At 37.0% G+C, this 13,888-nt stretch overlaps 1 protein-coding gene across 1 annotated transcript; it reads left to right on the forward strand.

Moving 5' to 3' along the window:
- Window positions 1-2,125: 2,125 nt before the first annotated feature.
- On the forward strand, window positions 2,126-12,662 carry LOC121267437 (E3 ubiquitin-protein ligase At4g11680-like). Its single transcript, XM_041171294.1, has 4 exons — window positions 2,126-2,710; window positions 3,872-3,991; window positions 10,854-11,148; window positions 12,311-12,662. Exons 1-4 carry the CDS (start codon window positions 2,235-2,237, stop codon window positions 12,470-12,472), a joined length of 1,053 nt encoding a protein of 350 aa, XP_041027228.1. The 5' UTR covers window positions 2,126-2,234; the 3' UTR covers window positions 12,473-12,662.
- Window positions 12,663-13,888: the final 1,226 nt, after the last annotated feature.

Below are 13,888 nucleotides of genomic sequence, written 5' to 3' on the forward strand. Positions count from 1 at the left end.
ATAATTTCAACATCTTCGCGGTGCTTGACCACATGACTCTTAAACAAATATTAATGTTGTCTGTTTATTTTTAAAAAAATCAGTTATGTTAAATGAAATATCACCAGCTGTATACTACATCTAGGGAAGGTAATTTATGTCAGGTAATTTATGTCAACCAAATTAGGTTCGGATCATCATTGAGTCAACCCTAATCAGACTTCAATAATTATAAGATCTCGTTTGTTTTTACAGATAAAATGAGATGAGTTAAGATAAAAATTAGAAGTTAAATAAAATACTATTACAATATATTTTTTTAATATTATTTTTATTTTAGAATTTGAAAAAGTTAAATTGTTTATTTTATTTTGTGTGAGAATTTAAAAAAATTATAATAATTAGATGAAATGAGATGAGAATGGTTATGAAAACAAATAAGACAGTGTGTTGATCCAACTCGGATCATAAGAGTTCATGTTGGCTTCTCCTTCTTTTAATCACTTTCCAAATTGTAGACATATTGTCAAATTAATCTACTTCAATTACATCATTACTCTTTATTTTTTCATTCCATTAACATTTAACGGTAATGCATGATTCGCTAAATATTTATTTATGGAAAAACTTTGTGAAGGTTTGCATTATTATTTGTGTGAAAGTTTATACGATCAAAATTGCATATGTTTTGAATGGTTTATCAAATAAACAAGTCAATTGAGATGACCCGCGTGTTAAACTGGTTGACCTGAAAATGACACGATTACTAATCGGTTCAATCTGATTCATGTTGGATTGATTTAAAAATGAAACGAGTATTAATCGATTTGGTCTTATTATTTTGTGTTGGATTTTGAGATGGTGTCAATACTTATTAGATCCACACCCAAGCACATATTTCCTACACCAAACAACACCTCCACTTGCTCCACCCAAGCACATATTTCCTACACCAAACAACACTCCCACTAGCTGCCCCCAAAACTTGTCTAATGACTCTAATTCCTACCCATTTCTCTATCTTTGGTATTGTTTACTGTCTGAAAGCTTAGTCTAAACTCCAACTAGAAAGTATTAAAATCACAGAGTTTTGTTTTCGGCTGTCATGTGAAAAGTTCATTCTCAACCCAAAACTATGCACTTCTTAATAGAATACAGAATCAAGCTTATAACGTGATCATCTTACCTTAGAAAGCGCAACCATTTGGGAATATGAACACAATTAATTGAAACGGACTCAAACCAGTATCAATGAAAAATATGTAGCAAATAGATGAGGGAGAGAGAGAGAGAGAGAGAGCAATTAGGTCAGGAACAAAATGGGGGATCAATTGACTGATGAGATCTTATTATTTCTAGTTTTAAATATATATTTTATAATTCAAAATCAAATCATGCTGTTGGAGGGTACGCAGTGTAAATATATATATATATATTTTTATTTCAGTTGAGAGGTGAGTTTCTTATTCCAAATCTCTATTTTGAAGGTTGAGATTATGTTCACAGGCCTTTGACAGTGTAAATACTTTTAGATATAGTTATTCGTTAAGATGTGTAGAATTAAATATTATCTAAGGTGACATATTATAGAATTTAACCCTTTTTTTAATTATAAATAGCTTTTGAGGCATATTGATAGGGATTCAGATCTCACAATTGTTGGCATCTATCCTGTGGAAGAAGGGGAACAAGACATTAAAAAACTAATGTGGCCTAATTTTAAAAAGAATAAATATAGATAGCAGTCATTGTTGGAAGTAATCATTTTGTACACATGATATGGTATCATGTAGATCACATATCTTCCAAGTCTAAAAAAAAGAAGTAGAGAATTAGAAATCGCCATGTAGTGAGTGTAAAGTATGCACTATTACAGTGACTTCTCTCTAACATTACTCTTTTAAAAAATATAAAACCAGATAACAGCTAACTATATTCAAGGGAGCAAGGTCCGTAAATTTTGTATATTTTTTTATACAAAATAGATAAATTTAAAATTTATATAAAAAATTAATTTTTAACAATAAATTTATAATTATTTTAAAAAAATTATACAATATTTACTATGTTATTTTAAAAATTTTACACTTCAATTTAATTTTTAAATTTATAAGAATTATTGCATCCAATCACAGGAATGCAGCAAACCAAATTCCGTCTTGTCGCATTGACAACCTTCGACAAAAACAACTGTCTGCTGTGACGTCGTTGTACCATTTATTCTCCTCCCTCTTCCACTGCTCTCTACTTCTACAATGGCGGAACAGCAGCAGCCTTTACGCGTGGAATATGACGGGAGAGAACACTATTCCTCGTCGCCCCGGTGGCCCACCACATTCACTCTTCCTCTCACTCGCTACGCCACTAGTCTGATCGCGGCCGACCGCTGTCCGGTCCTCCTGGCTGACAATTCCGAGCCCCCATTGGAAGACCTCCACTCAGGCGACGAGAGCGGTTGCAGGTACTACTATTACTTCTCCTACTCGAAACCTATTCTGGTGCTGGACCTGGTGTGGAACTTGGCCTTCCTAATCGTCGCCGTGGTGGTGCTCTTGTCCACCTTCGAGGAGAGGCCGTCCACGCCTCTCAGGGTTTGGCTCTGTGGCTATTCTCTGCAGTGCGTTTTACATGTCTCCTTTGTCTACCTTGAGTATCTCAAGCGGATTTCTTCTATTCATGATCGTGCCCCTCAGTCTCCGCTCCGTTCACCCTCCTCTCTCACTTACACCAGGTATCTTAAACTCTTTATTTCCGTTCCATCCTTTTCATTTTCTTCTTATGCAATTAACAGTTTATTATCACCGAATTTGCATTTTTTTTGGGGGGCGGGGGGAGTGATGTAGAATAGATTCGAAGCTTTTAAAGATAATTAGGCTGTGATTTGTTCCTTTTTTTTGGTTGTTAATAATTACTGAATTGGTTTGTTAATAGTTTGTTGATTTCAAATAGCTTGACAATTCATTGTGTTTTTCTGTTTTTTAATTGCATCACTTCTTCAGATTAGAATTTTCTATTTTCGTTCAGTTCCCATTTCTTTAATCCTCCATGTTTCATATTCTCTCACTACTTATTTTTCAACTTCCCAGCTTTCCGAGTGCATGTAGGGCTGTGTGTGTGTATGTGTTGAGATCTTAATTCGCATTAGCAAAACTAAATAGTAGTAGGGTAGGATATAGTAGGAAGAACAGACAACACTGATGATTTCTCGCAGATTTTGTAAATTGTCATGAGGATAGTTTTGGTAACTACCCTATAACCTCAATGATCATCTAGACAATAAAGGAAAGAGGAGGAGGGTGGGGGAGAATGGGGGAAAGAGAGGCACTTATCACGCCACTCTTGTCTCAGTTTGACATACATGATTGAGTTTGCTTCTACTTCTGTTTTTTATATGCTAAAATGGTGTGGGCAAAGGTGCAGTAAGTTTGACATTGTTATAAGAAAGATAATAGATATTCACTTTGTTTGAAGAATTTGCCTTCCTTTTAAGGAATTTTATGAGGCTTTACTTTTGGGTTTGTGATGGTGGATGGATGCTCTTTTTAATTCAATATCTTTTATACAGTGAAGTTCTTGACTTTCATAACTAGTCAGCTGTAGATAGAGTGATTTTGTCTTAACGTATCTTGATTGTAGATGTGCTGAATTAAACACATTGTGGGAGAGGCAAGGTTCCATTATTTCAAGACGAAATAAAAGTTCTTCTCTTTGTTCTCTTCAATTTGCAGATGACTTTCCTTCAGTGATGCTTATAATTGTAATTTAGTTTGCGAGTTGCAGTGCAGTCTAGGCATACAAGTTACATTGAGATATATGGCAATAGTGGGCATAATAGTAACAGTGGAAGAATGTCGTGGTGTCTATTATTTATGTTTTATTCTTGTTTGTTCAGCATTCTAAAGAAGATGGAGTCAGTAAATACAATGCTATCTTCCATCTGGTGGGTGTTTGGATTCTATTGGATTGTTATGGGCGGCCAAGAACTTCTGCAAGATTCTCCTCGCCTCTACTGGTAAGAGCCATCATGCTAAATTACAAAATAATTCTCCATGGACATTTCTAATAGATTTATTTAATGCACAGATGTTTGTTATAGATGAAAAGTGACATCCAACAAATCTTCTTGGATGCATTTCCTCTTAATATGAATAAAGTCAATGAAGTTTAATGCTATGTTGAAACACTTCTTCTCTTGGTGTGTCAACACAAGAATTTAGGATTTTTCTCTTGTGGATTTTGTACATTTTTTTAATCATCCTGCAGATGGGGCTTCAATTTCCATATCTGTAGACAAATATGCCTAACAGAATTCTCTTGTGGTCATTGTAGTCAACTGCTGTTTTGATTTTATGGATCAGAACTAAAGAAAAATACCCCCGCTTCCATTTCACTTTTTACATGCCCAAGTTCTGTTTCTGACGCTGTTTCACTTTTCACATGCACGTACACACAGAGACCCACACCCACACCCACACCCACACCATAGGAGCAGCCTTGTGGATGCTTATGGAAAAGCCTCTTTTTTTTTTTTTTTTTTTTTTTTTTTTTTTTTTTTTTCTATCAGTGAATAAGAACTGAGAAAAGTAGGCATAGCCCAAGTACATTGGATACATAAGAGCAATGCCTATGCTTGGTTGTCTAAAGATACAGGGGAGTCATGAATGATCATGCCATTAAATTCTATTACACTCTACCAATGGAGTAATCAGTAAAGTATTAAGAAAAAACATTCTAAGCTTGTCCATTGTCCGTTCGCAATACCTCAAAGCTCCTTTGATTCCTCTTTGTCAACACAAGTAAATCACCCAAGCAAAATGACTCGACGAATGAGCTGGGCACTGACTTGGAAAGACCCACCTCAGCAGAAGCTTCAGGAATTTCACCATGACCTCGCACTCTGTTATTCTTTTTGGCAGCTAGTGTAAGAGAATTGTAAATCCTTAAGATTCCTTTTTCTTTCCTTGGCTATACTCAGGTCTATAAATATACAGACCTCTCGCACTGTACTATACAGAGTGAAATGAATAGAATTCCAAAAACCCTTTCCAATTTGGTTCTATTATGGTATCAGAGCTGCTGACTAGCAGTCTCTTGATTCGTATTCTTCACCATGGCCACAGAATCCCCAACTCCCTCCCGACCTTCAGCTTCTACTTCTCCTTCATTCTCTCATATAGTTACCATAAAACTTAACTCCGATAACTATCTTCTATGGCGTGTTCAAATCTCAACCTATCTCAGAGGCCAAGACCTCTATTCCTATATTGACGGCACTGAACCTGCGCCTCCTGTTTTTCTTACCACTACCGATTCCAACCCAAAACCGAATCCAGCCTACTTATCTTGGCGGAAAACGGACCAATTTATTCTAAGCATCCTTCTCTCCTCTCTCTCAGACTCTATCATTGGTCATGTCATCACATCAACTACTTCCAGAGATCTCTTGAAAACTCTTGATTCCATGTTTAGCTCCTATTCCCAGGCCAAGGAATTTCATATTAGATTTCAACTTACCAATCTTTCTCGTGGTGACCAACCAATCTCTGAGTTTTTCAGTAAAGTCCGCATGCTTTCAGATACACTTTCCACCACTGGTACTCCCCTCCCAGATAAGGAATTTGTAACTTATCTGTTGAATTGTCTCGGTTCAGCTTATGAAACCTTCATTACATCAATCACCACTCGCACTGACCCAATCACCTCACATGAGCTCTATCATCTCCTCCTTATCCAAGAAAGTCGCATGTCTCACACTTCTCGCAACAACACCACCATTAACTTCACTGAACCCTCTGCCAATCTCACCTCAGGAAATACCCGTGACAATAGAGGTAGACCACCCAATCGTGGTCAACGTTTTCATAGAGGACGATCTAGATTCTCCCAACCTAGAGGACGTTCATCACAGTCCAACCAGTCCAACCCATAGCCTTACCACTCAAACAGACCCACTTGCCAAGTCTGCAACAAACCCGGTCACGTTGCCCTTCAGTGTCACTTCTGTTTCGATCACGCCTATCAGTTTGACCCCCCTTGTTCGTTCTCAGCTAACTACACCTCGCCTTCCGCCATATCAGATTCCTCTTGGTATCCCGATTCTGCAGCCACACATCACATCACACGATCTCTCCCACCTAAACATCTCATCGGAACCGTATGGAGGAGTTGAGCAGATTCACGTTGGGAACGGTACCGGGCTGCCCATTAGTAACATTGGTGAATCTTCCTTCAAAACTCACTCCTCTTCCTTTAATCTTTCTAACTTGCTTCATGTTCCTTTAATCACAAAAAATCTTGTTTCCGTTTCTCAGTTTTGCACTGATAACTCATGTTTCTTTGAATTCCATTCCACTTATTTTTTGGTTAAGGACAAAGTGAAAGGGACGCTCCTCATCAGTGGACCTCTTCGTGATGGACTCTACCAGTTCCCACCACCACTACCCTCTTCTAGTCCATCTACTCATGTCGGCGAAAAAGTCTCTCTCAGTCACTGGCATAAGCGCTTGGGCCACCCCTCCATTGATCTAGTCTGTCACATTGTGCACGGAAACCATTTGCCTTATTTCCCAAATCATATTGCTTTTCGTTGTTTTGATTGTCCCTTAGCAAAATCACATCAATTACCATTTTACCCCAGTGCAATTCGGACCACAAAGCCACTTGAACTTGTTTGGGCTGATGTATGGGGCCCAGCCCCTTTAATTTCAAGAAATGGATTTCGGTATTACTTGTCTATTGTGGACCATTTTACACGATACACATGGATGTTTCCCATAAAGCTCAAATCAGATGTGTTGCAAGAATTTAATTCATTTATTAAATTTGCCGAAAGATTCTTCAACACCAAGATAATAACCATACAAACAGATGCCGGTGGGGAATTTCGTCCCTTAACCTCCTTGTGCAAAACACTTGGAATTTCTCACCATTTTTCTTGTCCCCATACTCACCAACAAAACGGTCTTGTTGAACGTAAACATCGTCACATAGTGGAAACTGGCCTCACACTTCTTTCCCAAGCATCACTCCCACTTTCTTTTTGGGATAATGCTTTCCATACTGCCACCTACTTAATAAATTTACTCCCTACACCAGTTCTTAAAAATAAATCTCCCTACTACATGATTCAACACAAACCACCTGATTATTCTTTCCTCAAAATTTTTGGTTGCCTTTGCTGGCCAAATCTAAGACCGTACAATCATCACAAACTAGACTACCGATCCACTCCTTGTATCTTCCTTGGTTACAGCCCTTCACATAAAGGGTATAAATGTCTTGACATCAAAAAACACAGATTATATATTTCTCGAGACGTAACCTTTGCTGAAGATATTTTTCCATACTCAAAACAAGTGGCCTCCTCTACTTTACCAAATCAGCCTAATACACCCATTGTCTCCTTACCAGTTTTCCCAAACTCCATACTCGGCCCCGGTCCATCTCAAGGCCCAACCAATCTCCTTGCCTCCCAACCCAACTCAAATGATCCCTCTTCTTCATCTCTTCAACCCAATCCCATTATTTCTAACTCAAACACTCCAGAACGTTCTTCGTCTTCTTCCTCCCCTCAACATGTTTCGACTGGCCCTTCATCCGATCAACCCCAAGCTCCTTTACTCTCTCCTCATCCTCAAATAATAACCCGATCCAAGACTAACTCATCTAAACCACGACAGTTTACTGATGGCACCATACCTTTCCCACCTCGACGCTGTCTCATCTCCAGTGCAACAGTTCCGGATGAGCCCTCTTCTTTCACCACAGCTTCAAAGTTTCTTGAATGGCGTCAAGCCATGTCCCGTGAGTTTGATGCACTTGTTAACACTAATACGTGGACTCTTGTTCCACCTTCTTGTGCTTCTAATTTGGTTGGTTGCAGATGGGTTTTTAAGACCAAGTTACAGGCAGACTGCTCCACTGAACGACGAAAGGCCAGGCTCGTCGCAAAGGGGTTTCACCAACAACCAGGTTGACTACACGGAAACGTTTAGCCCAGTTGTCAAGCCATCCACCATCAGACTTGTTCTTTCCATCGCCATCTCTCATCGATGGTCACTGCGTCAAATCGACACCCAGAACTCCTTTCTCCACGGCGAGCTCACAGAGACTGTCTTCATGCAACAACCTCCCGGATTCATCAATTCAAGCAGACCTGATTTTGTTTGTAAACTCAACAAAGCTCTTTACGGACTCAAGCAATCCCCACGTGCGTGGTTTGCCAAACTGCGCTCTTGGCTTCTCAGCTATGGATTTTCGGCATCTCAAGGTGACCCATCCTTATTCACTTTCCATAAAAATAGCCTCTGTATCTTCGTCTTAGTGTACGTTGATGACATGGTTATTACTTCCTCATCATCTGATGCTGTTGACACCCTGGTAACTGCACTTGGACAAGCCTTCCCAGTCACTGACTTGGGCCAGCTTTCATATTTTCTTGGTTTAGAACTTAAATACATGCCTGATGGAGTTTTAATGTCACAGACGAAATACATCACTGACATTTTAACCAAAACCAACATGTTGGCTGCCAATCCCATCTCCTCTCCAATGTCCGCCTCCACCAAATTGTCCAAATTTGACTCTCCCACCTTTGACAATGTCACCTTATTTCAAAGTGTGGTTGGAAGCTTGCAGTACCTTTCTCTTACCAGACCAGATATATCATTCTCAGTCAATAAGGTCTGCCAGTTCATGCATGAACCTAAACTTACCCATTGGACAGCAGTCAAACGCATCCTGAGATACCTCAAACACTCCATCAACCATGGTATCTTCTTCCCATACACCTCCAATTTCTCCCTTCATGCGTACTCAGACGCTGACTGGGCTGGCTGCCCAGATGATCGACGTTCAACCGGAGGCTTTTGCATCTTTCTAGGCCGCCACATCATTTCATGGAGTTCTCGCAAACAACAAACGGTGGCCAGGTCTAGCACTGAAGCTGAATACAAGTCTTTAGCAAACACTACTGCTGAGTTAATCTGGTTGCAGACTCTAATCAAGGAACTTGGTTTTTCTTTGGCTAGTCCCCCTGTGTTATGGTGTGACAACCTAGGGGCAACGTATCTCACAGCCAATTCTGTGTACCATTCACGCACAAAACACATGGATATTGACTTCCATTTTGTGAGAGATAGAGTTGCTGCGAAAACACTTCAGGTCTCTTTTTGCAGTAGCAAGGATCAATTGGCTGACATCTTCACAAAACCCCTAGTAGCAGACAGATTTACTACACTTAGAGCGAGTCTCACTGTGTGTGAACCCCCAGTGGACTCGAGGGGGCATGTCAACACAAGTAAATCACCCAAGCAAAATGACTCGACGAATGAGCTGGACACTGACTTGGAAAGACCAACCTCAGCAGAAGCTTCAGGAATTTCACCATGACCTCGCACTCTGTTATTCTTTTTGGCAGCTAGTGTAACAGAATTGTAAATCCTTAAGATTCCTTTTTCTTTCCTTGGCTGTACTTAGGTCTATAAATATACAGACCTCTCGCACTGTACTATACAGAGTGAAATGAATAGAATTCCAAAAACCCTTTCCAATTTGGTTCTATTAGTCTCCATCCATATGCACCACCATAAACAAATTGGATTCATCTTCCACATAGCTGCAATTTGAGGATTACCTTAATTTGTATGGTTTATTATTATTTTTGGGCTATTTGGGCAAGTAGGGCGGGTGTAATGCCCCCAAACGGACCTTGGTTGGGAGGATTATCAGACAAAACATTTACGCTAAATAACAAAATTATATTTTAATCAGTAATCAATATTTTCTTAAATCTGACTGATATTGTTTCATGACAGCAGAAGTTCAAAGAGGGTCCCAAAATTAAATAATAAAAATTCAAGATCATTAACTGAAGCTGTAGTTTGTTGCCTGTGCAAAGTATGCATTCTAACAAAAGAGAATTACCAATAATCCCAACTATGATATACTTTTATCTGTTTGTACTAAATGGGAACAATGTGCATTACTTTTTGTCTTTAATTTACCGTTCATAAAATTTATTTAGGTGTTTCTTTTGTATGCCTCCTGTGTACATGGGTTATGCCTATTCCATTCTTATTTATAGAATTTATCTATTACTTATGAAAAAAAATGATATACTTTTATCTGTGTACTGCGTAATTTCCAACGTATAAAGGTTTTACTCTTGTGAAGCTATGTCATCAACCATTCCACTATATTACTATAATGTCAATTTAGTAATATATAATTAAGTTGAACTTATAAGAATAAAAAATAATATATCTGATTCAATTACTAATTTTATTTAAAATTAATATTATTAATGGAAAATAACATATAATAAAGTTATTATTTAAAATTAGTAGTCTTTTATTTTCCTAATGTTTTTATTTTCCTTAACTTTATGTTCTTTTACTTTGGCACACTAAATAAATAGCTTATGTATAACTAAACTAGCACTTATAGGTGATACTTTTGTATATGTCCCATATGTATACTATGGCTCTTACCTATTCGTATGATCAATAAAATTTTGTTTACCGATTGAAAAATAAGTTAACTCTCGACCTCTCTCTCTACTCGAGCAAATTTTGTGAGGTTTTTGTCATTTACATATAAACAAAGAACAGTATGGGTGTATAGATCAAGTTTCTCCGCCAAAATTTTGAAGATCTAGATGCTATTATTAACATTGTTTTAAGAGTTCAATTTATTGTATGATGCATTAAGATTTGCTAACCTAATAACAGTCTTTTTCATTTAATAAATTGAGCTATTCCTATTACATAGATTTGCTAACCTAATTACAAAACTTGTAGGTTTACAACTAGTTTTTTTTAATGTTCAACAAACATGTAGAACCCTCAGTGATGCGCCATGTTTATGATCTGCAGGTTAACAGTAGTTTTTCTAGCCTTCGATGTGTTCTTTATCATCTTTTGCATTGGGACGGCATTTATCATTTTCATTGCTCTCTGCTGCTGTATTCCACTTGTAGCATTTGCCTATGCTATGACAATAAGACAAGGCGCATCTGAAGATGATATCAGATCACTTCCCAAGTATAGATTTTGCCAGGCCAATCCACTTGGGACCTTTGACAATGATAAAATGAAAGTAGCTGGGACAAGGATGGAATCAGTAAACAGTAACTATACAAATGAGCGTCCTCTTCATCCTGAGGATTCTGTGAGCACCAATATCTCATCCTCTGTTTTTATTTTATTCTTTTTTGGAAATATCGTATGTTTTGCTTTAACATTTTATCGTTTTTTATTTTTCACCCATATTTTCTGCCTAGGACCAAGAATCTTCACATGATCCATGCAGTAACAATTTTTGAATCTGATCCTCCCTGCTAGTCTTAATTTAAGTGTTCCTCTATATGGATACATGAATAGCTTATTGTAGTACTTGGATTTGATTAGAGCTATTGTCTCTTTGATAATGCAATTATGAACTTTATTTTTACTGGTTTTCTTTTTGCTTTATTGGTGCATAATTTCCTGGGTGAGAAATTTTACAAGTTAATTTACATATTTAGTTTGAAGCTTGATAGCTTTTATATTTCATTACCATGCACATATGGATTTCAAGATTTCCACCATAACAAAACCTGATGGCCTAATTAACTGAAGATGGTTTTTGCTAGTGAGATCATGCATTGGTTTTTATTCATTGATTAAAACAAGTTGAACAGATAATTTTATTATTATTATTATTATTATTTTTTTTTTTTGGGGGGGGGGGGGGGTTAGAAATGTGCATGTAACCTCTAGCGTCCATGATCTTCTTCTTTCTATTGTAACCTCTAGTTAGGCGTTCTTCATGTATACTTCCTGTGTACTTGGGTTTTGTCTATTTTTATGAATATAATATCTTTGATTACCTATATAAAAAAAAAGGAATGTGCTTGTAATATTGATCCAAGAAGTAATAGTGGAAGTTTTTGGAATATTGCTTAGGAATGCTCATGTGTAGTTAAGAAATGGGAAAACTACATTGTTTGCTGGCATTTTTCATTATAAGTGAAAAGAAAAGAAAAAAATTATGGACTGGATTGATATATACTAGTCACTTGATTAAAAACTTCAAGTGGCAGTTGACATATCATACAAACTTGATGAGTGCAATGAGAAATAATATAATACTTAGATGTGCAAAAATTATTCTAAATTAATACTGCTTGATTCATCGATGATGCAACTCATTATTTGACAGTGCATACAATAATGATAGCATAGAAAGGAAAGTTCCTTTTTTCTTTCAAGTGCTTTGCTTGTTGCATCTGCAAAGTTTATAGAACATTCAATTCAAACACGGGGTTCTGATTTGAATTTCTGTTTGAAAGGAGTGCTGCATCTGCCTTTCACAATATGTAGATGGAGTGGAGCTCTCTACCCTTCCCTGCAACCACCACTTCCATTGTGGATGCATCAGCAGGTGGCTCCGTATAAACGCCACTTGTCCCCTCTGCAAATTCAATATCCTCAGGGGTGATACTTTGGTTTGACCGTTTTCCCTGGACTCCTGATTTCACAAATACACCAGGACTGGAATCATACATGGTTCCACTTCCTAAGGCCTCTTTGTAAATTGATTGGCTATTGATGACTAGTTTGCATTCATATTGTATATTTTGTAGTTGTAGCCAAACAAGCTAAAAAAGCAGAAAAATGGGTCACTAATGAATGCCATCCGCACTCCAACGATCTCTCATGGAAAGCGCTAAAGAGGCATAGGGTTTGGCCAAATTTTAGGCTCCGTTTGGATACACAAACGATTTTATCTCATCTAATCATTACAACTTTTTTAAATTCTCATATAAAATATATTAAACAATTTAATTTTTTCAAATCTCAAAATAATAATAATATTAAAAAATAATATTCGTTGTCTTCCATCTTGGCCATCTGAGTTTGCATTCCTTGCAATTTTGCTACGAGTTTCCCACTATCAAACGAAACTCAAGGAAACGAACACAATTTTTTTGAGAGCCGGCTTTCTTTTTAAAAAATCATAGGACCGTGTACAGGGAATCACATTCTTCGCAATACACAAAAGTAAAAACTATTTACTCTTACGGAAATGTAAGGAATAAGGGATAAATGCAATAAATATGTAAGATTAAATGTGTATGCAACCAAGTTGGACCTTTTCAGCGTAGTCAAGAGGAAAACAAAGAACAAGGTTTCAAGTTTTTCTTTATAGTAAATAAATGAATAACGTTGGGAAAGAAACTAAAATTCAAGCTTTATGATCATATATTTATAATATATATCGTAATGAAGAATATTTTTGTAAGATTCGGGTACATTTTTCTTTTCATTCTTCATGATTTACTCAATCGATTACTTGACTAGGATTATACCCGTTTTGGATACTTAGAATATCTCAATATATCTGTAAATATTAGTGAAATAGTTTGACATAATATATTTTATTAGATTTTGAGAAATGAGAGAAAAAGTTTAATAAAAATATTATAAAAGTTAAAAAATTGCTTAACAATCATTTTTATTTTAGAATTTGAAAAAGTTGTATTATTTTTTTGTATTTTGTTTGAGAGTTTGAGAAAGCTGTAATGATTAGTTAATGATTAGATAAAAAATCTAAAATTTCAAATTAAAAAGTATTTGCGTTTGAGTGATGTTTGTAAATGAAATATCTTAGAAGCAAAACACTAAACTCACCAAGGGTTTGTCCCGATAGGTGTTTTTTATTTTTGGAAAACTCTCCTTGAAGGCGGTTTTGTGCACCAACTGCGCACGAAAGATGACATGGAATGCAGTTGGATTAACGAAATGGTGCGTGTTGAAGAGGTAGGAGATGAAATTCTATGGGAAAATTGTACTTGAACTTGAAGGCGATTTCGTGCGTCAACCTTTCAAGCTCGAAGTCCCTGGGCTATTTCGCTCCTCTTCACCGA

This window comes from Juglans microcarpa x Juglans regia, chromosome 5S (assembly GCF_004785595.1).
Source record: "Juglans microcarpa x Juglans regia isolate MS1-56 chromosome 5S, Jm3101_v1.0, whole genome shotgun sequence".
NCBI lineage: Eukaryota > Viridiplantae > Streptophyta > Magnoliopsida > Fagales > Juglandaceae > Juglans > Juglans microcarpa x Juglans regia.

Coding starts and splice junctions, on each gene's coding strand:
- LOC121267437 (XM_041171294.1), top strand. CDS start 2,235: ATGGCGGAACAGCAGCAGCCTTTACGCGTGGAATATGACGGGAGAGAA. Junction 2,711..3,871: donor TCCTCTCTCACTTACACCAG/GTATCTTAAACT, acceptor TTGTTTGTTCAG/CATTCTAAAGAAGATGGAGT. Junction 11,149..12,310: donor CTCTTCATCCTGAGGATTCT/GTGAGCACCAAT, acceptor TCTGTTTGAAAG/GAGTGCTGCATCTGCCTTTC.